Here is a 21,474-nt window from a genome sequence, read left to right on the forward strand (position 1 = left end):
AGCTTGTTTAGAGCAAGTGTGTAAGAATTTGATAGCTAAATTTTGGTATTTCACTGAGCTGAGTTGTAAACAACACTTTTGATGATGAATGAAGCAGAAATTATTGTGTTGAATTTGTAAAATTTGAACCATAGCCTTTGATGAATATGTTAAATCTCATCCCTATATTGATAGATAATGGCATATATGTCATGACATAAATTTATTATATTCATGCTAGCTAAGTAGCACTAAGTATCTACAATTGTTGAAACAACTTAACACATAATATGCCATTCAAAATATGGGCAACAACATGGCCCTGAGTCAGATAACCAAAATATAGGGATCTCAACCAAAAGCCCTATGCCTAAAACCAATAGTAGTAAGTAGCAAAACATAGAAGTTTTTTTGAAGCAAAACATGTGTCCTAAAAACTTGTAGCAAAGATACAAAATAACAACGAAAGGTACTCCAAGTTCACATCTTTTTTGGTTTCTACAGCGGGACAGAATGACTCCTTACCATTCCCTAATAGAACGTGGAGAGAACCATTAAAACGACGTAATTTTAAGTCTCCAAAGGGGGATAAATCGACCCCTGTCCATTTCCTAATGGCCACGTGGAACTTAACAGACTATTAACCTCCAACTCAGCAACGTTAACTGACACGTAGGCAAGTTCCGTTTGTTTTGGTCAGGAAAGATGACGGAAGGACCGGAATGTCTCACAAAAGTATGGGACAGGGACCGTTATGTCTCTTTTTTTTGGACAAGGGCCATGATGTCCATCGAAGAAAAGGATAGAGACCGGATTGGGTGTTCACTCCAAGTCTACCTACTCCCAGGAACTGTTTCAAACTTCCAATCCACTATTAGCATCCATTATTGAAGCTACTACACTCGTAAATACCTCTATCTCTTTCTATATAGGGAGAAAGAAGTAAAGAAGCAAGAAGAGGATCCAGAACCAAAAGTGTACAAATGTTTTGAAAAAAAAAAAAAAAACATTCTTAGTACATCTTAATCTCGGAGTTCCCAAGTTTCTCATTCTCAAGTTCTAAAGTTTGCAGTTCACTAATAGTTAGCACTTCTCAGTCACAGAGGTTCTTAATACCTATATTCTAGTTCATCTTGGGAAACTCACATAACATGTTCTATACTTGTCTACACTATCTTAGTTATATACATAGGATCGAACACTCAAAATATACTTGATATTACATTCAGCAAAACAACACGAGGAAGTTATCTGAGCCCGGAGTCTTAGCGCACTCTTCGATAATAGTATCTGCAAAATTTTGTAGAAAGTCAATATAAATGTAGGCGACAGACACATCATAACTATCCAAATGAGTTTCTGTAAACAAATCTAACAGTGATGCGTGGATGAATGTTGAGGGATAAAAAGCATTACACATATATATTTATGTTGTAAATGGAGGCATATTTTCTTAGTAGCCGCTCAATGGTGTACCACTCAGAACGCTCAGAACCATCTTGATAACCAATGCGTGGCATGTGGATTGATGCTTTTTGCAAAATGATCAAAAGAATTATGCATTAGTTTTGATTGCCAATTCAAAATAATAATCGTACACATTAATTTCTTCTACAGAAAGCAACAGCTGAATGCTTATAACTATCCAACATACTACACCTCATTACTTAATGTACACCTAGTCTATAAATACTATCTCTGTTTTTCAAGAAGCTCTTCTTACAGAAAGAAAAAGGATGAAATGTGAATAGCAGATACATGCACAGGTAAAACGTGAATTACATTCCCATCCCCTTTGGTTTATCAAAACTATATAGATCACCCTTCTATATACACGTGAGAGGCACATGCATAAAGATCCATTAGTTGGATTAAAGCAAAGGATCTAAGGCCGTATTTGGAAGGGAGATAACCGAGAGACAAAGACTAAATTAAGTCTGTCTATTGTGTTTGATGTAAAATATACTAGACTGAATTATGTCTCAGTATCATGTTTGATTTAAGATAAATATGGAGATTGAGTGATAGATTTAGAATTTCAACAGTTAAATGAGAGTGTTTTTGAAAAGAAATATTATAAAAGTTTCGGTCGTTGAAAATTTTAGTCCCTTATGTTTCCACTATCTGGAGGTACTAAAATGACTGAAATTTTGTGTCACGAAACTGAAATTTTAGTTTCAGTCTCTGATCACCAAACACAATACTTAGTCCCAGTCCTCCAGTCTCGGTCCCAATCTCAGGAAACAGACGCAGCCTAAGTGTCATGTTTACATGCACAGTGATTTAATTCAACTATTCAAGGGAGGTGAGTGTATCCTGGTGAACTAGAATGATGATATCTATAATTTTGATAAATATCAAGTAATGTAAGTATAATATACCCAAAAATAAAAACTCTAACTAGGCAAAGTCAGCTGCATGTTCAAACAACACCTGTTATATCATGAAGTATGTTTATAAGAACGAGTACCGATCTGGATGACTGGAATGACAAGAAATGGACACACATGAAAAACACCAAATATAAAAAATTACAAGACTTGAACATGCACACGATGCACATACATACACATATTATGAAGTCACAATGTGCAATAAAATATTTATAGATGAGAATTTGTGAAACATGGAGCCCATCAAATCATGTGCAATTTACCCTTAATATCCTTAATATAATGCATCATGCTATCGAATATTAATTTGTTGGAATGTCGCAATCCCTTGCATTATGAGGGATGATATGATCAGTAAATTTTTTATTGCATCAATCATGCTCTGAATAAATGTAGAGTCATTACCAGAATTTTGAGCAGCTGAGAATGCTGTCTTCGCTAAGCATTTCTCCAAGTGGAGAAGTGAGATATCACTTCGGGGGACTTTACGCCTTGGATTGTATGACTGAACCACAGCTAAAGCGACCCATTTGACAGTATTTGTGTCCATGTTTTGTTCATCATGGCCATCTACATGACATGAAGAATGTGTAAACAAAAAGAGACATGAATAGTATGTAAATATTCAACAGAATCAAATAATAAGCAAATGACCATTTTATGTTTTAATATTTCGAAAAAAAATTAAATCATCAACAAAAACTGAAGCCAAGGCAAGAAAAAGGTGAAGGTTTGGATTTAAGCAACAAATCGCTCTAGATCTTCAAGTAATTTATGTCTAAGGGTACAGAAATGACGGGATGACCCATTCTACCCTGCCCAACACTCCGGGCAGCTTCCCGCAGCATTCACCTCACAGCTCACAGAGAATTATGAGGCTAGCCAAGCAAACCTCCAATGCTGTATCAGCTTAGCAGGTCTCTTCATTGTATTATACTGCAACATAGAATAGGAACTATATAGCCCGACTGATCAACATGGATAACACCAAACCCTGTGGATATGATATATGAAGGCATCCATCCAGATTCTAGCTTCCTTCCTTAAAAATGGCCATTTTTGCAAGTAGCTATTGCAGTTATTACTGCACAGTAAATGTGTGAGCTAGCCCATCTTTTTTATTCATTTTATATATCTTGAAAAGTGATCAGTTTGGCCTCTGCAATTTTGTGCACTTTCATGCAAAATTGCACAACCATTTAAGAAATAGTAAACAGTGGAGGTATTTAGCATTATTAATTTATGAGGCCAATTGTTATCGACCATCACATTTGCTGGAACTATGTTCGTGATAAATAATATATCAAGACAAATAAAAGGGACTTTATCAATCTAACATGCTATAGCAGATAATAACATAACATCTTCAAGTTGGAATAATTTTATTGATGACATCAGAAGACAGTGTCATAGTAACTGAGATATTGCAAGGAGATAAGGCTACCTCCTATTGTTCAAGGATAGCATAATGATTATAGAATTGGCACTGACGAACTACCTTATAGGTGTGAGGTTCAGCTTCTACATAGACCAATAAATTATTGCTAAGTAGTATCAGTGCACACCTTCTAATTTTATAAGATGGAGATCACCAAGATGCAGGTCCTCATTTTCAGCAGCCCATTCATATGCATAACCAATACTTGTAGAAAGTCTGGTCAGTGAATCAAACATTCCACCATGACCCCAGCGTCCAGAGGTATCAACGCAGCTGTAAAACCAGATTTAAATATTCAAAGTTAACAATAAATCAATGACATAGACAACAAGGACCACCTGATTCTGTATCATGGTCACAAAGTTTCATCAAAGAGACAGCTGGCAATAATATGTTGCAAAGAAAGAAGTTTGTTTGTGGTTTCTATTAAAATTGAATAGGCCTAATTGCGCCTAAAAAATTAGCCCATGTAGAAAGGGTTCTCCAAACACTTATTAGGAGACAACAATAACAAAGAAGTAGGTTTTCAAAGTAAAATAGCATAAACCATATAACTAGGGGTGTTCATGGATCGGATCGGATCCACATATCCACGGTGTTTATCCGAATCCGATAAAAAAATTTGCGGATATTGATCCAATCCGTAAGGCTATCGGATCAGATCCGCACATTAACATGATCGGATTGCGGATTTCATGTAGGTATCCGCATATCCGCGAATCCGCAAAAATAAATAAGTAAATATTATTTTTATGTTTTATTTCAACTAATAATTATTATATATGTTGTATTATTTTATTTTTATTATTTAAGAAAGTATTTTAATAATATTTTAAGAGTAAACATGTTTAAAAGAATGAAAAAAAGGGATTTTATTGATAATTTTTTAATGAAAATAAGCTTTTTAAAATATTTTTATGTTTTGTAGATATATTCGAGATCCGATCCGATCCGCAAATATGCAGATCAGATCCAAGCTTGATATTGGATCCAATCCGATGATTTTAGTGCGAATCGGATTTAGATTTTGGCCATATCCGATCCCCCGCGTTCACCCCTACGTATAACAGACATATGAGGAGACAAAGCACTGGCAGGCCTTTGCTTTTCCAGCATTCTTGCCAAGAGCAGAAACCCAAACAAAGGATTTCACCTTTAGGGACAGAATCAGATTTCCGGAAGGATTTGTCCAAAGAAGATTAGATAAGGGAATTTGGCCAAGACCTGAACATAAGATTTACGGAACATCACATCCAAAATATTCTAGACCAAATTCTTTTATCATTATCAAAGCCAAGTTGAACGGATTCAAGTAGAAGCAAAACAATCTAACTTCCGTAACATGTAAGTTTCTGTTAAAACTTTCTAGCATCATTACGTTTAGGAGATCGGTTGTATATGTGTAAATATTATTAGAGCTCCCAAATACCATGCAAGCAACACAGGAACAGAATGCTATTGCTTGAAACTAAAGCTGGAACAGAAAATCGATTACAGTCTTTAAAATTTAAAACACAACGCTTCAGAGCAAAGCTGCAGTGGGGCAAATAATTTTACCTGAATACCATAGCAGGTTCAGACAGAGAAACATTTGACGGAGCTGTACAATCTCCATGCACAAAATGAACAGATCCTGCAGCTGATATAATATCACCATCTTGTGGACAGATAGGGTCGTCAATAGTCAGTGAATGGTATCCAACAGATTTCCACTTGGACAACTTCTTTTCCTCTGCCTTCTTCTTCGCAGACTCAATTTTTGAACTCTTATCCTCATCTGAACTCCTTCTGCTCCTTGAATCCAACATTGTATCACAACTTGTTTTAGACACTTCCTCAAAATTTTTAACCCAAGAGAGATATGAAGCCTCATCAAGACCAAGATCACAAGATAGCGCACCAGAAACTTCTGTATCTTCATGTCCTTTCAAAAGGTTTCTTGCATTGACCTCAAGTTTCCTGTCATCCTTGTCAGAATTTTGTTCATCACGCATAGCAATCACCTTTTCAGCCATAGCATTTAGTTCTTGTACGCTAATGTCCCCATGTTTTCTGTCATTCATCTCAGTGGGGTCAAACATATGTAACCCAAATATGATGGATTTCAAATCACTAATTCCAACTCCAGTTGCTTCATTTTCTTCATGATCCACGACATTTTCACCTATAACATTGAGGCTTAGCCGTAATTTTTTCTCTGCTCTACGCATAATTACCTACAGTTCAACAATCAAGCTTCTGCATTATATGTAAATAGTATCCATAGATAAACTTTACATATAATAGAAACATACTTCCTCCACTGTATGCTCTGTGACAAGGTTTATACATAAAACATGGTTCAACTGGCCAATTCTATGTGCTCTTTGCAAAGCTTGCTTGTCCACCTGAGGATTCCAATCTTGCTCGTAGAATATAACCTAGAAAATGACATTTAACATTACATTATCAAAATATGTATTCAAATTTATACAGGAAAAACTATTGTCGTGTTTGGTAAGCATCTAGAGAGAGAGAGAGAACAAAACAAAACAAAATAAAAACAAAAGCTAAAAAAATAGACATTAGGACCGAAACAAAACAGAAAAATTGGTTCTCTATCTTTGACTTTGTTTCCACTGTTTAGGCGGACAAAAAATGGCCAAATTTCATCACAAGAAAGGGATACTTTGCATACCTCACCAAACAAGTTTGTATATGTCAATGTCTTCGTAATTTCATGAGACAGTTATCAGAGGGGCCAAACGGCTTAGATCTAAAGATGAAATCAGACATCAATATAAGTTTACATGGGCCTGTTAGAGCGCATCAGTGAGCAACAAGTCCAGGTGGCCACTCCACGGGGCTAAGATTGTCAACATTAGTTCACTTGACATTTAGGTTGTTAGATCTGAATTAGTTTAAGTAAAATCTCTTACCAATGATTCTATAGCTAAGGCCATTATACGACTGTATTGTAATTTGTAACTTGTAACCCCTTAGATAAAAAATTTACTTCTTGATTTGACGTTAGGTAACTCCGCCTATGTTATAGCTAGTTCCAAGCTTGGATAAAGGGGGAGGGTGGTGTTAGATCCTCGACAGTGAACATAAAGCTAGGCTGTTTTCCAGAAGCAACATGTTGTATGGCTCAAGTTCAATGTCAAATAAGATTTTCAATTAAAGGAGGCCCTAAAGCTCGAATTTCTTTAAGATTACTACCAACAAAATGAATTAAACTAAAGGAAATATGCTAGAAAGTTGGTTTGAAATATTAATGTCTAACAAGATGCCAAATGAATGGATAAAAGCATCTTGGTCCCTATCTATAAGAATAAGAGGGATATATAAAATTATGGAAACTACAGAAGGATTAAGCTCATGAGTTATACCGTGATGTTATCGAAGAGGGTAATAGAGCGGAGATTGAGACTGGATACACAAGTTTCAAAGAATCAATTTGGTCTTATACCAGGTAGAACCACCATTTAGACTACGTATTTGTTAAAAAGAATGATTATCAGAATAACAAGAAGGATCTACATAGTGTTTATTGTCTTAGAAAAGGCATACAATAGAATACCAATAAAGGTCTTATGGAAGGTTTTAGAGAAAAAAAGAATAAGAATTATATATATACATTCAATTAAGGACACGTACAATGGGGTTATAACTAGTGTGAAGACTCCAAGTGATATGACAGAGAAATTTCATAGTGGTGTAGGACTATACTAAGGCTCACCTCTAATATGCATAGTGCATATTTTTTACTACATAGAAGTGAAATTTGGAAAAACACCCAACCACAAGTAAAGTAATTTAACTCATAAGTTAGATTTGCAGAGAGAAGCTTTGGAGGTGTATAGTTTGCGCATAAACCACAATAAGGCGAAATCTATGGAATGTAAGTTTGCCATAAGGAGGGAAATACTAACATAGAGGTGAAATTTGGAAAAACACCCAACCGCAAGTAAGGTGATTTACATATCTTGGGTGTATTATTTAAGAAAATGGAGAAACAACAACAACAACAAAACCGTGTCCCACTAAGTAGGGTCGGCTACATGGATCAAACGACGCTATTAAGCTTTATCATGTATCATATCTACAGAAAGACTATTTACATATAGATCTCGTTTGACCACCTCATGGATGGTTATCCTAGGTCTTCTTCTACCTTTCACCCCTTATACATCTTCCATCTCATCCACCTTTCTGACTGGGTGATTTGTCGGTCTTCTCACATGTCCAAACCACTTTAGACGCGATTCTACCATCTTTTCCACAATAGGTGCTACTCCAATTCTCTCCTTTATATCTTCATTCTTTATTCTTTCCAATCGTGTATGACCACTTATCCATCTTAACATCTTCATATCTACCACACTTAATTGATGTGTATACTCCAATTTGGCCGCCCAATACTTTGTACTAAAAAGGATCGCCGATCTGATAGCAGTGCAATAGAATTTACCTCTAAGTTTTAAAAGCATTTTTTTGTCACATATAAAACCAGAAGCACTTTGCCATTTTGGCCAACCTGCTTGGATCCTATGATTTACATTCCATTCCGTTCAATCTCTCCATTGTCCTGTATGATGCACCCAAGATACTTAAGACTTTTAACTTTTCGTAGGATGTTTTCTTCGATCTTCACCTTTGTATTAAGATTTTTCCTTCAGCGGTCGAACTTACATTCTATATATTCTGTTTTGTTATGGCTTGTGTGCAAACCATACACTTCTAGAGGCTATCTCCATAAATCCAACTTCTTATTTAAGTCTTTATTTGACTCTCCCATAAAGGCGATATCTTCCAAGACTAATGTGAAAATGTATGTACTTAAGGATGAACCCTGGTGTAATCCTATAACATTTGAAAATTCTTCTATTATACCACTTTGAGTCTTCACACTAGTTGTAGCCCCATCATACATACCTTTAATTGCACGAATATATAAACCCTTACTTTCTTTTTTTCCAAAACCTTCCATAAGACCTCCCTTGTTATCCTATCGTACGCTTTTTTCAAATCAATAAATATCATATGTAGATCATTTGTATTACTACGATATCTTTTCATCATCATTCTAAACAGATATGTAGCTTCAGTGGTGGATTTGCCTGGCATAAAACCAAATTGATTCTCTTTTACTTGTGTCTCTTGTCTCAGCCTTCGTTTTATCACCATTTCCTAAAACTTTATGGTATGGCTCATGAATTTGATTCCTCTATAGTTTTCGCAAATTTGTATACCTCCCTTTTTGTAAATAGATACCAAGGTGTTTTTTCTCTACTCATTTGGCATCTTTTTTTACTTTAAAATTTTATTAAAAAGCTTGGTTTTCAATCGGAATATTATCGGGACTTACTGCCCTGCCATTTTTATCCGCTTTAGAGTCTATTTTACCTCGAACTTTTGATCTTCTCCCCTTGTGCATTAACTGACCAAAGCTCAAAAAAGTCTTCTGTTCTTCATTAAATAACTCATAAAAAAATAATTCTTCCACCTTTCATTGATCTTCTCATCTTGAGTCAAAACATCTCCATCTTTATCCTTTATGCACTTAACCTGATTCAAGTCTCTCGTTTTTCTTTCACGGCTCTTTGCGATTTTATATATACATTTTTCTCTTTCCTTCGTGCTTAAAGACTGATAAAAACCTGCATATACTTTTATTCTTATTTCACTTATAGTCACTTTTGTCTCTTTCTTAACCGCCTTATATTTTTTCCAATTATCTGCATTGCGGCACAAAGACCCCTCTTTAAAGCACTCCTTTTTCGCCTTTATCTTTTCTTGTACACTCGCATTCTATCACTAGGATTCCTTACCTCTTAGTTCTATCCGTCTAGATTCACTAAAACTTTCTTTTCTTGTTCTTCTAATAACTTTTACCATCTGCCTCCACATCTCCTCCACGCTTCCATCCCCTTTTCACTTTGCCTCTTCTCTTACCCGTCTTAGGAAGCTTCTTTGTTCCTCACCTTTCATCCGCCACCACCTCGTCCTTAAGTTCTTCGTTTGATGTCTTTTTCTCAACTTTTGCTTAATGCAAAAATCCATGACGAGCATCCTATGTTGTGTTGTTAAACTCTCTCCTATAATAATTTTACAATTAGCACAAAATTTACAGTCGACTATGCTCAACAAGAAGTTGATTTCAGAGCTCGTTATGCCATTCCTATAAGTTATAAGATGTTCATCTCTTTTTTAAAACATGTATTTGCGATAAGAAAGTCAAAGGTTGAAGAAGAGTTCAAAATAGTTTTACCATCGGTATTAACCACCCTAAAACCATGGTCTTTGTAAATATTTTTATACCCAATCACTTCTCTTACAACATGGTCATTTAAATCTCCTCCAAAAAAAAATTTTATCTCCCAAAAGTATGTCTTGGACCAAATTCTCTAGAGCTTTCCAAAACATTATCTTGTGTTGCTTGGCCGAACTCACTTACAATGCATAGACGCTAATCATGAAAAGTACCTCCTTCCACCACATGTTCGATAAAGATGATCTGATCACCCACCCTCTTGACATCCATTACGTTCTTTTTTCGCTGCTTATCCACGATAATACCTACTCTATTCCTATTCTGCACATTTCCTATATACCAAAGTTTGAACCTAAAGGTATCTAACTGCCTAACATTCGCGCCGATCCATTTTGTTTCTTGTAAGCACATGATATTAATCTTTCTCCTTGTCATAATATCCACCACCTCCATGAATTTTTCTGTTAGAGTGTCTATGTTCCACGTCTCAAATCTCAACATTTTGTCACTTCGACCTTTACTTTCACCTTTTTCTTTGTGAACTAACTTATTTACCCTCGTCCGTTCACGAAAACGCAAAAATCTTTGCTCATTTAACACTACATCTGAGTACCAATACAGCGGCTCTTGCTCATTTGACACTGTACGCGAGCCATACAACGCGTTGCTTCCGAGCAACGACATAGCTTTAGCATAATAACGTCTTTAATTCATGTTAGGAAAATTCGACTAAGCTTTTATGTTGGTTGTCAAAGGCCTAACACAACCCTCCTCCTTTATCCGGACTTGGGACCAGCTATGTACCACAGGTGTAGCATAGGCAAAGTTATTTTAAAAAATGGAGAAATCGAAGAAAACTGTAAACCATAGGATTCCCTCTTCCTCTCTCATTTTCTACCACCTTCCATTTTCTTTTTTTTATTATTTCTCATATCACCTAGATTCTCAAAATTTAAGGACACGAGAGAACTAAAACTTTGAAAGATGTCAAATAAAAAGGTAGAAAATAAGTTCCCAAGTACCAATTCATGCAAAAAAGTACATGAATTAGAAAACAGGTTAGAGCTTAGGTTGACAATGCTTACAGTATCAGCAGCCACAAGATTCAACCCAACTCCCCCAGCTCTTGTTGAAATCATGAAAACAAAAGCTCCAGGATTGTCAGGATCAGAATTTAAGGCCATATTAGCTGATGAGCTGCTGAAACTTCTTATTGCAGCAAAACGCTCCTCAGCCCTAACTGAACCATCAAGACGCTCGTAGGAATACTTCCTTAACTCTAGAAAATCCTATTTCAGAATAAGTTGAAAATTATTTCATCAATACATTTGCATAGATAAATAATGCATTCAACACATTGGTAGAAAATCTGACCTGTAAAATATCGAGTGTATGAGTCATCTGTGCAAAAAGAAGAACACGGTGTCCAGAAGAGTATAGCTTCTGAAGAAGCTGGTCCAGAATCAGCAGCTTGCCACACGCCTGATAAAGCAAACAATGATACAAGGTGGTAAGCAAGAATAGAGCAAAGTGTATAGTATGCAAATAGCGTCCAGCAAGAAAAGGTGTTTTCTCTCTCTTGAACATATATTTTGTGCTTGGAAAATATTTTTAGAATAGTTTATAAAAACATGTCAACACAATCTCGGTTCTTTCAACTTTTAAGTAACTTCAAAATTTAAAAAATAAAATCTTTGTTTTGGAGGGTTAAGAAAAGGTTGAAGATACTGCGCTCCTGGAAAAATGATATTTTATATATTAAAAATGTCTTGTATCAAATATTTTCACCAAACAAGATACAAAGACAACTTCTTTTATGTCTCTGTATTTCGTCCCAAGACAATATCCCGAGTACAAAATCAACTAAAAATAAGCTTCAATACTTTGGCTGTCATGTGTCTTAAGCTCCCAAAGAAGGATTCCCAAGTCATCAGGTATAAATAAACATAAAGTCAGAAGTTACCTGAATGAGATGTTCACCTTCTTCAAAAGGTTCAGGCTCGATACCTGGAAAGAGATAAGGATGGCTGCATGCTTTTCTAAGTTGTACCACCTAAAATAAGCAAAGAGATCTACCATTAAGTAAATGTGACATTAACAAATGTTAAAAGCATGATTTGGTGAAGATAAGAACAGAACTAATAAATCATAAATCTATAAAAACCCAAATACAATACATATTCAGAATGGAACGACTTCAAAATATTCAAATCATTAAATAACAAAGTCCAAGCTCAAGCCCAATCCAATACCTTCTTGAAAATTCAATCTCAGTTACCATAATAGGGAAGAATCATAGCACTCAAAACATGTTACAATACATAAATATCTGAATATCAGCACATATCATACAGTTTTTTAGATCATATCTTAAAAATGTAAAAAGATATCTTAATATCTTAATTACTTCTTGACGATTCAGTATGTAATTACTTTTCTACAGAAAAATCATAGCACTTAAAACATGTTAACATATCAAATCAATATATTTTCTTATTATTCCCTGCCTGTATTTTTATCTTCCTTCCTTAACCGAGACTTATAACCTTGACATGGTATACAAGGAATGGTACCATCTTCCATGGCCTATTTGGTCAGTACCAAAAAGAAAATTGTGATTGAGCTCCCAAAAGGACAATTGACACTTACTGCTACAGCTTGTATCCATTGATTAGGGGTTATCTGTTATGACCTTTCTGCTGATGTCCATGTTTCCTTATGCCTTGATAATTTTCTCATTAATTGTCCAAGCGCTTTTGTCTTCAACCAACTAGGTGACCCCATGTAACATGTATAATTGGGCATAGCCAACTAGTAGAGTTGAGTTAACAATTAGTAGTATAAATAGCAGTGTTTAAAATTATATTAGAATTATGTTAAATGAAGAAAAGTTTCAGTCTCTCAGAATTTCTCTCTCTCTAATTTTCTCTTTGAACAATTATTCTACTATGCTTTCTTCTGAGTCATATATTATCATACATTTCCAAGATTTCCCATCTAATATAAACACTCTGAAACCACATCTTTGTTCCAACCAATTTCTTGTATACACAATTAAACCTTTCATAGATCGAGATTCAGCTTATGTTGGTAATCATGATTTTTTTTAATGGAGTTAACAATGTCCCCATGATTCTTTTAATGGAGTTAACAACATCCCAATCCCCATTATCTTCATTTCCTACCTAAAACCCATAATCTCAGCATAAATCAATCTAGCATCTGCCTCGAGAAATAAGAGTAAAATCATTTTCCTTGCCTTCGTACTGGATGTCATCTCTGCATATCGGTTGGTTTAATATGAATCCGGGGGAGGTAGAAATCCTCCGTTGGCCGCTCCATGCCCACTCTATCTCCGTCGATTAATTGCCAATTTTCGAGGGATCTCATGTTTGTTACCCCAGCTCAGAGAAAATTCATCTTTCTCCTATATGAAAGTCTGAAAGAGATTTACTTTCTTTTAAAGAGTTAGCAGGGTAAGGTTACTTAGCAATAAGTCCATCCGATGGTGGGTAGTGCATTTGGAGATCAAAAAGTTCAGTTTGTACAATGATCCTACCACTTTCTTAGAGTTCTCTAGCAGAACTAGTGGCAAGTGTGGCTAGATATCGAAATGCTTGCCTCGGAAAGAGTTCCCAGGTGTCTTTCTATCAATAAGGACAACATTTCCACGATAGCCGAAGGAGCATTTCCTAAGGCAGTAAAGAAAAATGATCCCAAAACAATTTCTTCAACTACTGTTCTTCAATAGCACTGGAAGACAATATGGGCTATACTAGTAAGAAACCAATCTAAAGGTATGTTATGATTTTTATCCCCTTGCTTTATGGGTCAAACTGGAAATTCTTACTTCACGATCATCATCTTAAGGGGAGATGCAGGTATGTTCTTCTTCTAGTATAGGCCACAGGGATCACTTCACTTATCTTCGTCCCGAATGCCCTATTGAGGTCCCGTCCCGAGAGATCTCGAGGCTCTTAGTGATTTCCAGCTAGTCTTTTACGATCCTTCCCGGATAAAAAGGGTCTAGTAAGCACGGATTCCCTAGAAAAAAGAATATCATATAAGCTTTTTTTTCTTTAGGGGAGGGCACAGAACAAAGCTAGGCTACACAAAGGCGTTCCATCAATCCAATCCCTACTTTTGGTCATTGATCCAAATCGAAACCAAGATTTCTAACCATATATACATTGATTAAAAAGTGAGCTTTACTCTTTCCAATGGTCCTACTTCAGTAGACTAAAGCATAATGAATCCAGGAACAGATCCCCTCTGCATGAGACCCTTTCACAAGAGAGACATGCTCAATCTGGATCTTTAACTCCAATAATTTAATTCCAGGATTCCACCCTGGACCTTTTCATTCCGTCCAATTCAACATCCTTCATTCCTATATATGGTCTAGCTTGATTTCCTTAGTTTACCATATAAAGCAAGTATCTAGTCTATACTCGGATGTACGAAAGCACCAACTCCTCCCTTGCCTTTGAGGAAGGCTTTTCGCTACAGACTAATCTGGATACTCAAGTAATGCTCTCTCGGAGCTTTTGTATTCTTTTTACAAGGATCTCCAGATCAACGGGAGGCATGTGCTCCCAAAAACCCATGAGGTTTATTTTTGTTGGAGCTTTGCATTCTCTTTTTGGTGAATTGCTTGCTCTATTTGAAAAAATGTCGAGTTGTATCTGGTGGATCCATATCTCCCCATGCTTTTCCAAATAGGGGAACCAACTTCTGTTTATATACATAAGACGCCATAAGCAGGGAAAAGAAAAATGTTATGTAAGGAGTAGACATGCTTTAGGCACAGGCAACCTAGCTTACTCATTTTGATAGTTTCCGCTATGACTATGTTAGGTATGTAATTATGGTCTTTGTTGGATACTATTTAACCTAACCATAGACTTTCTATTCTCTTTGTCAACCCATTCATAGGACCACCGTCTACTGCATTCCAGCCCCGGCATTTTGCCTGACACAATTGATTCGTCATGGGGAACCTAAGGTTTGAGGATTGCTTGTATCAATCAATTTAATTGCCTAATCATGCTATGGAGAATTCCAATTGAGAGCTAACTACTTCATGCCCCTTAAGAATTTATAAACACCACAAAACGAAGGGCCAAAACAAAGATAATATCAAGAAGACAAGAGACTAACTAACAATATTCTGAAGTGACTGATGATTTGAAGCTCCAGAACATAGTGCAAGTAGCTTTGGAAGTTCCTTCCTCAATATTGACATGTAGACCTTTTTTTGCAGGCTAGTAAGGGGTACCAACCTGCCATGGCATAGAATTCCATTAATCAATACAATAATGCATTTGAATCTGTTGACATTATATTTAGATTAGAATCAATTATGAATAATTGTGTTTTATCTTTAGTAGGTATTGTAATGATTAATTAGTGTATACAAATATATGAGCTGAAGAGTTCAGTAACCTCAAGCTTTTCACATTAAATCGTTGTCTAAACAGAATTCATATAATATTTAAGCATAAATGAAATTATAAATGTTCATATGCAGATCTTAATAAAAGTAATTAAATAAATAAAAGCACTGTGACCTACATGGTTGTCTCAGTGAGGAGTGGTAACACTAGATTTCCACTCTCAACAAGCTTTGATTTGGTACGTCGAAGCATAAAGGCTCCCAATAATCCTTTCAGAATTTTAAGTTGCTCTTTTGCCCTTGGATTATGAACTTCTGCAAAAATAGAAACAGATAAATGAAATAATTTAATTTGTTACCTTTTAACAAATCAATTCTGCACGATAATAAGCTTTCCACTTATGGCCACTATCTTTTTATAATTTCTTAAATAAACAAAAACTAAATATGGAAATTTGATAATTTTGCAGTCTTTGAATAATTTACATTACTACACAACAAAGGGAAATACAAAGACAACCACTTCTAACAAGAATCAAAACTCTACAATTCAAAGATGTATGAATGAAGAGAAATACAAAGACAGCAGGATAAGATATCCTCCATAAGAAAACAACTAAAAAAAATTATAAGAAAACCAACCGCCAAAATTAACCTCAAGAAGAGCAAATGATGATAAACTAACAAAAACCATGATACTGACCTGATGTAAGCTCACCGATATCCTTGAAAGTGAAAAGGAACTGATCCAGCGTACCAAAGACAACAGGCATACAGAAATGCATCAGGGACCATAACTCAGAGAGGTTATTCTGAATAGGTGTGCCAGTCATTAACAACCGTCTTGGCATGATATAGTGATCTTTGAGAACATTAAATAAAACCTGCAAAGATCTGAGATTTAAGTTTCAACAACCAGAACAAACCCTCTCAAAAGGTATATGATTGAAATAACTTCAGTTTTCACCATTAAACATTCTTAAATTCTTATTTTATTTTTATCTATTATATATAATCTGGATAGTTGATAACAGATAAAGAGAATTATACAACATAATATAGATATAGATATAGATAATATTTTCAAGTAATATAGAAAATATTTATGAACTCATTCAGCACCAACAGAGATGACTTTCCAGATTTGCCTTATATGTTGTCTCATTTTAAATTATTTATATCATACAGGTAAAGAGTGCCTGGTCACGTCCAAATAAGATCTTTACCAAAGAAATATGAATATATATACCACAACTTAGAATTGATTCAATTGAGTAGTAATTTAGGCAAGTCTAACAAAGATAAGCATACTGTTAAGTAACTGAATACTATACAGGCATGTATCATAATCTTTGACATACACTTGATGGGTTTTTAAGTCTTTGAGCCTCATCAATAATTGCATAATGCCATGGTATTTGAGAAAGGAAGTCCTGATCCATCATTGCAATTTCATAAGTTGTTAACAGCACATCAAATGGCAACAATACCTGCCAAAAAATTTCTTCTAAATCAAATATCAATAGGCATGCTTATGATAACAGAGACTGCAGTTTAAAAGTAAAGTCACTGAGATTCAATGAGCTCATGGAAGTTAAATGCACTTACATCTGTTGATCGCTGCCCTTTTACATGTTCGTATATTTTCATACGGAGCTCGCGCCTGTATTCTTTATCACCAACATATTTAAAGACATCCAGTTTTGGGGCAAATTTCACTATCTCTGACACCCAACCATCTGTCACACTTAGAGGACATATAACCACTGTAAATGATAATACAAAACCAAGTAAAAAAGTTAAGCACTATGTGAATAGATATTAAATAAAAGAATCATATTTCAAATCAAGAAAGATATACTTCACTCACAAAATGGCCCAGGTGATAATTGGTATACTTTTAGATAGCTTAGAAAACCGATAGCTTGTAAAGTCTTGCCTAGTCCCATCTGCTCATAAATTTAAACAGAAATACAACAAAATAAATAAACCTAGAATGTCATTTGCATTCTAAGGAGAAGCATATGGACCTCATTCACAGTTTTGCATCTGTTGAATAAGCCAAGTTCAAGACTAAACAATATTTAAAGAGAAATGCACTGTTTATAAGTTAATCAATTTAAGTTTAATGTTGCTTTTTGTATATGAACAAAGGATAAAAAATGAATAGTGACTAACCAAGCAGCTCAAAAGCAACCAAAACAAAAGAAGAGCTCTTTTTTATTGAAAGGTAACTTTATCTGAAGAGAAGAAAAGATTACTTAACACGATGAGAAATCCTCATTAAAAAGAACCTTAAACTTCCAATCACATTCTACCAAAGGGACAAAAATATACAGCCAACCTAAGGGAGAAACTATGCAACAAAGCATCTCAATAACTTCATATATCAGATAAAGAAACTCTTATGGACCATAAGCAGAAAACCAAAGGCTGAGATCTTTTACATGCCTTGACTAAATTTACCTTCAATTAATCAATAAAAAACATGACAATAAAATAGAAAACTGGGAGAGAGAGAGAGAGAGAGAGAGAGAGAGAGAGAGAGAGAGAGATTATGTGAATATGTATATTATAATTTTGATTTTTGAGGTTCTCAATAAGTAAGCTATGTGAAGTGATGGCTTGCATTTTTTAATTATGTCTCCTTTCAACCACTCCACTTCGTTGAAGGAATGATGAAGGTATGGAGCATGTGAAATCATGCATTAATTATGTCAATATTATAATATATATTGATGCACAATCTCAGCCTCCTATTAGTATAAATAGAGCCTTGGAGCAAGGCTTATTGTACCACAACAAACACACAAAATATTGAGGGAAGAAGTTCAACGAAGCAAAGCTTCATATATAACTTGAGAGTGAGGTCTATTGTAATATAGTGAGTATAATATTATAGAGAGTGTGACAAAATTCTTAGTGTAGTGAGGGTTATACGCTAGAATTTGATTATACTCTTTAGTAGTCACTAGGTACTACAAATTATCGTATAAGAGTGTCTTACTGTGATACACTATATTGTAACTACTTTCAAATATAATAGATATTTTTCGGAGTGTTGGCCCGTGATTTTTTGCCCCGTTCACTTTGGGAATTTTTTTCACTTTAAAATATTAGTGTTACTCTCTCTCTTCCTTGACCTATTTTGTTCGCATATTAATCCCATCAGTCTCCACATAAATTATTTGACTCGCTTCCGCCTCAACTCTGTCTTATCCCTAACAAGCTACTCTAGGGGTAGTTTAGGCTTTTCACTCCTTAGTTACAGTTGATCAAGCTAGCAGAAGGTAGTTTCTCTAAGTCTAGCTTAGCCTGAGAGGTTGAGACTTCCTAACTTACTTTTGTCACAATGCACAGAATAATTTGCCGGTTAATCATAGTAAAGGATAAACTCAAATGGCTAAAATACCACTAACAGTAGAATTTTGCCTTTCAGAATACATAGGCTCTGATACAAAATAGAAGACAAAGTACCTCATCCCCTGCAAATAACAGAAACATTCTGATCACAAACATAATTAACAGTATTCATTTATAAATAAATATTATTGAAACTCACCCACATTATAGTGTAAAAAATACCCAAAACATAATAGAAATGAATCTGTCAACACCCAGCGACCCAATATTCACTCTTCTTGGCTACAAAGAAATGTAAAATAGCCCGTGTATTCATTCAAATTTAAACATCAATATATTCAGGCTGATTTTACATAAAAATCTGGTCATGCTAACTATATTGTTTATCCCATCCATATGGGTATCACTTAAAACTATAAAAGGAATTGAACAAAAGTTGAACCAGTAAACTAATATGGACTTTGGCCTTTGAAATGCCCACGCCATAATTAGTCCACATTTCACACACTACCATTAAATTGATACTTGATACCTCAGGGCTTCAGGCTATGTTTGGAACAATCTAAGGGGATATGAGTGGAATATATAAACCCAAACCCAAAAGCTAATGGCCTAGGATAACTCCCTCACACAAATAACTCTCTCGTAACTTCACATAACATATATGAGGAGAGGAATTGAGGAAGAGAGTCAAGAGACTTTCTTTCCAACTCAAAAAACACATTTATTTTTATTCACAATGTAAGTAACATAACACTGTCTAAACATTGCTTTATTTTGGTCAAAATCTCAAAGCTCATAGTTGACTACTTATATAAATATCATCAAATTGAAGTCACAAATAACGGTTTTTATCCTTCGTGAAAGTAAGCTCCATGTGCCTTGGCAAATTGATAAGATAAAGAAAGCTTATGCGTTCTTGTGTCACGTGATAAAGCTTGGTTTAACATATCTAACAGAGTAGAAGGGCATGGAACAATATAGCCCCATAATAAACCAATTTGTCTTTCAAATTATAAGAACTTTCCAGAGGAACCAAATTAAACACAAAAAAACACTGTTAGTGAAGGATGCAATACAATAATCTCACCGAGAACGACGTTGACCCCGAGTTTATACCTCCGTATAAGCCATGAAACCCCTTCAACCTGGTGGGGTTTGAGGGTCGCCGTAAGCCCGAGCTCTACTTCACGGGGCGGCGCGTCGCAAACGCGTGCGTCGTCTTCGTCTACGATTCGTGCCACAACTTGAAGCTTCTGCTCGTAGCTCAGATTTGTGGAGTCCATGATAATGCTGAGTCTGAACTCGGAAACTCCGTTGGGAGAGATTGAGCAAGTGAGTCAGCGAGTGGGTGGGGGGAGAATAAGGTTTTTTTGAAAGACGAAGGGAGAGGGAAAGCAAATATGCCCTGCCCTTTGGCGGTGTGGAAATTTCATGTTTCGTTTAGAATTTACAATTCCAAAAGTCGATCAAATTTAATATTCGCGATGATGATGCATAATTGAGAAATTAAAGAATTGTATCTAAATATTTTATTAAAAATCACTTAAAAATAATTATTTTGTACTTTGATGAATTAAATATATCAAAGAGTTAAAAAATTATTATTATTATCTATGTTATAAAATAAATAAATAAAGAAGATATACTAAATATAAAATAAAAATATATAAATAGAAGACTCTAATAATATTTATCAATATAATTAACTTAATATAATATAGATGATTCATATATTTATTTAATATATGTAGTAACGTAAAGAAAAAAAGTGGAATATTAACCGTGTATAAAAAAAAAGATTATTGTTATTGTAATGTGTGTTATTTTTGGGCTACACTTTTTCTATTTATGCATATAGAAGTATTCTCTCTTCATTGCTTCATAAATGTAGTCCAACCTTAGAACTTTTGTCCCGTCCACTATTAAGTTTTGGACCGCCTAAAATGATTTGATTCGAGAAATTGACATTCATATTTATCACAACACTCTCCCTTTTAGATGTCTATTTAGGATTATGCCTGTTAAAATTTTACCAAAGAAAAATCTAATAGAAAAAAATTTAGTAAAAAAAAATAGTACAATATCCTTTAAGATGGAGACTGCCTCATTAAAAACCTTGTCAAGAAAAATTCAATAGAAAAAAAAAATTGGCCAAGGAAAAAAGAGTACAACCTCCCCCCTCTTGTCACCACTATTTAATATCTCGAAATCGGCGCATCCCAATCTAATGTACCAATTTTTCAAAGGAGAATTTTGGAAGTGACTTTGTAAATAAATCTGTCAGATTATCACTTGAGCATATTTGTTAGACATCAATTGTTCCTTGATTTTGAAGATCATGAATAAAGAAGAATTTGAGAGAAATATATTTTGTTCTATCACTTTTGATGTATCCACCTTTAAGTTGTGCAATGCATGCATGTTGTATTATCTTCAAACAGAACAGTTGTAACTATCTTATTATTAATCACTTCACATGATGACAGAATATATTGGATCAAACTCTTGAGCCAAAAACACTCGCGACTTACTTCATATATCGCTAGTATTTTAGCATGATTGGAAGATGTTTCTACAATCTTCTGTTTTGTGGACCTCCATGATATAGTTGTACCACCATATGTGAACAAGTATTCTGTTTGAGATA

The 21,474-nt window shown here is 34.9% G+C and overlaps 1 protein-coding gene across 4 annotated transcripts; it reads right to left on the reverse strand.

Moving 5' to 3' along the window:
• Positions 1-283: 283 nt before the first annotated feature.
• Positions 284-20,247, reverse strand: LOC130935946 (probable helicase CHR10). 4 transcript variants are annotated; one of them, XM_057865883.1, is made up of 16 exons: positions 19,915-20,247; positions 17,332-17,410; positions 17,070-17,208; positions 16,823-16,951; positions 16,165-16,345; positions 15,641-15,776; positions 15,231-15,348; positions 12,030-12,119; positions 11,441-11,548; positions 11,152-11,355; positions 6,105-6,230; positions 5,368-6,026; positions 3,938-4,083; positions 2,778-2,942; positions 1,396-1,510; positions 284-1,269 (listed from the first exon to the last, which is right to left on the reverse strand). In XM_057865883.1, the coding sequence occupies exons 1-16, from the start codon at positions 20,108-20,110 to the stop codon at positions 1,245-1,247; spliced, it is 2,616 nt and encodes an 871-aa protein (XP_057721866.1). In that variant the 5' UTR covers positions 20,111-20,247; the 3' UTR covers positions 284-1,244. The 4 variants fall into 4 exon arrangements, with proteins under 4 accessions (XP_057721866.1, XP_057721870.1, XP_057721869.1 ...); XM_057865887.1 differs by having other exon boundaries at positions 17,070-17,227; positions 17,332-17,413; positions 19,904-20,247; XM_057865884.1 differs by lacking the exon at positions 284-1,269 and having other exon boundaries at positions 1,392-1,510.
• Positions 20,248-21,474: the final 1,227 nt, after the last annotated feature.

This window comes from Arachis stenosperma, chromosome 6, assembly GCF_014773155.1.
Source record: "Arachis stenosperma cultivar V10309 chromosome 6, arast.V10309.gnm1.PFL2, whole genome shotgun sequence".
Classification (NCBI taxonomy): domain Eukaryota; kingdom Viridiplantae; phylum Streptophyta; class Magnoliopsida; order Fabales; family Fabaceae; genus Arachis; species Arachis stenosperma.

What these genes read in the sequence shown, in the direction of transcription:
- LOC130935946 (XM_057865887.1), bottom strand. Translation starts at nt 20,110, where the DNA reads ATGGACTCCACAAATCTGAGCTACGAGCAGAAGCTTCAAGTTGTGGCA. An exon ending in AAGGTGAACATCTCATTCAG is followed by an intron (nt 11,549 to 12,029) that starts GTAACTTCTGAC and finishes TTGCTTTATCAG; the next exon opens with GCGTGTGGCAAGCTGCTGAT. An exon ending in CCATCTTATAAAATTAGAAG is followed by an intron (nt 2,943 to 3,937) that starts GTGTGCACTGAT and finishes CATGTCATGTAG; the next exon opens with ATGGCCATGATGAACAAAAC.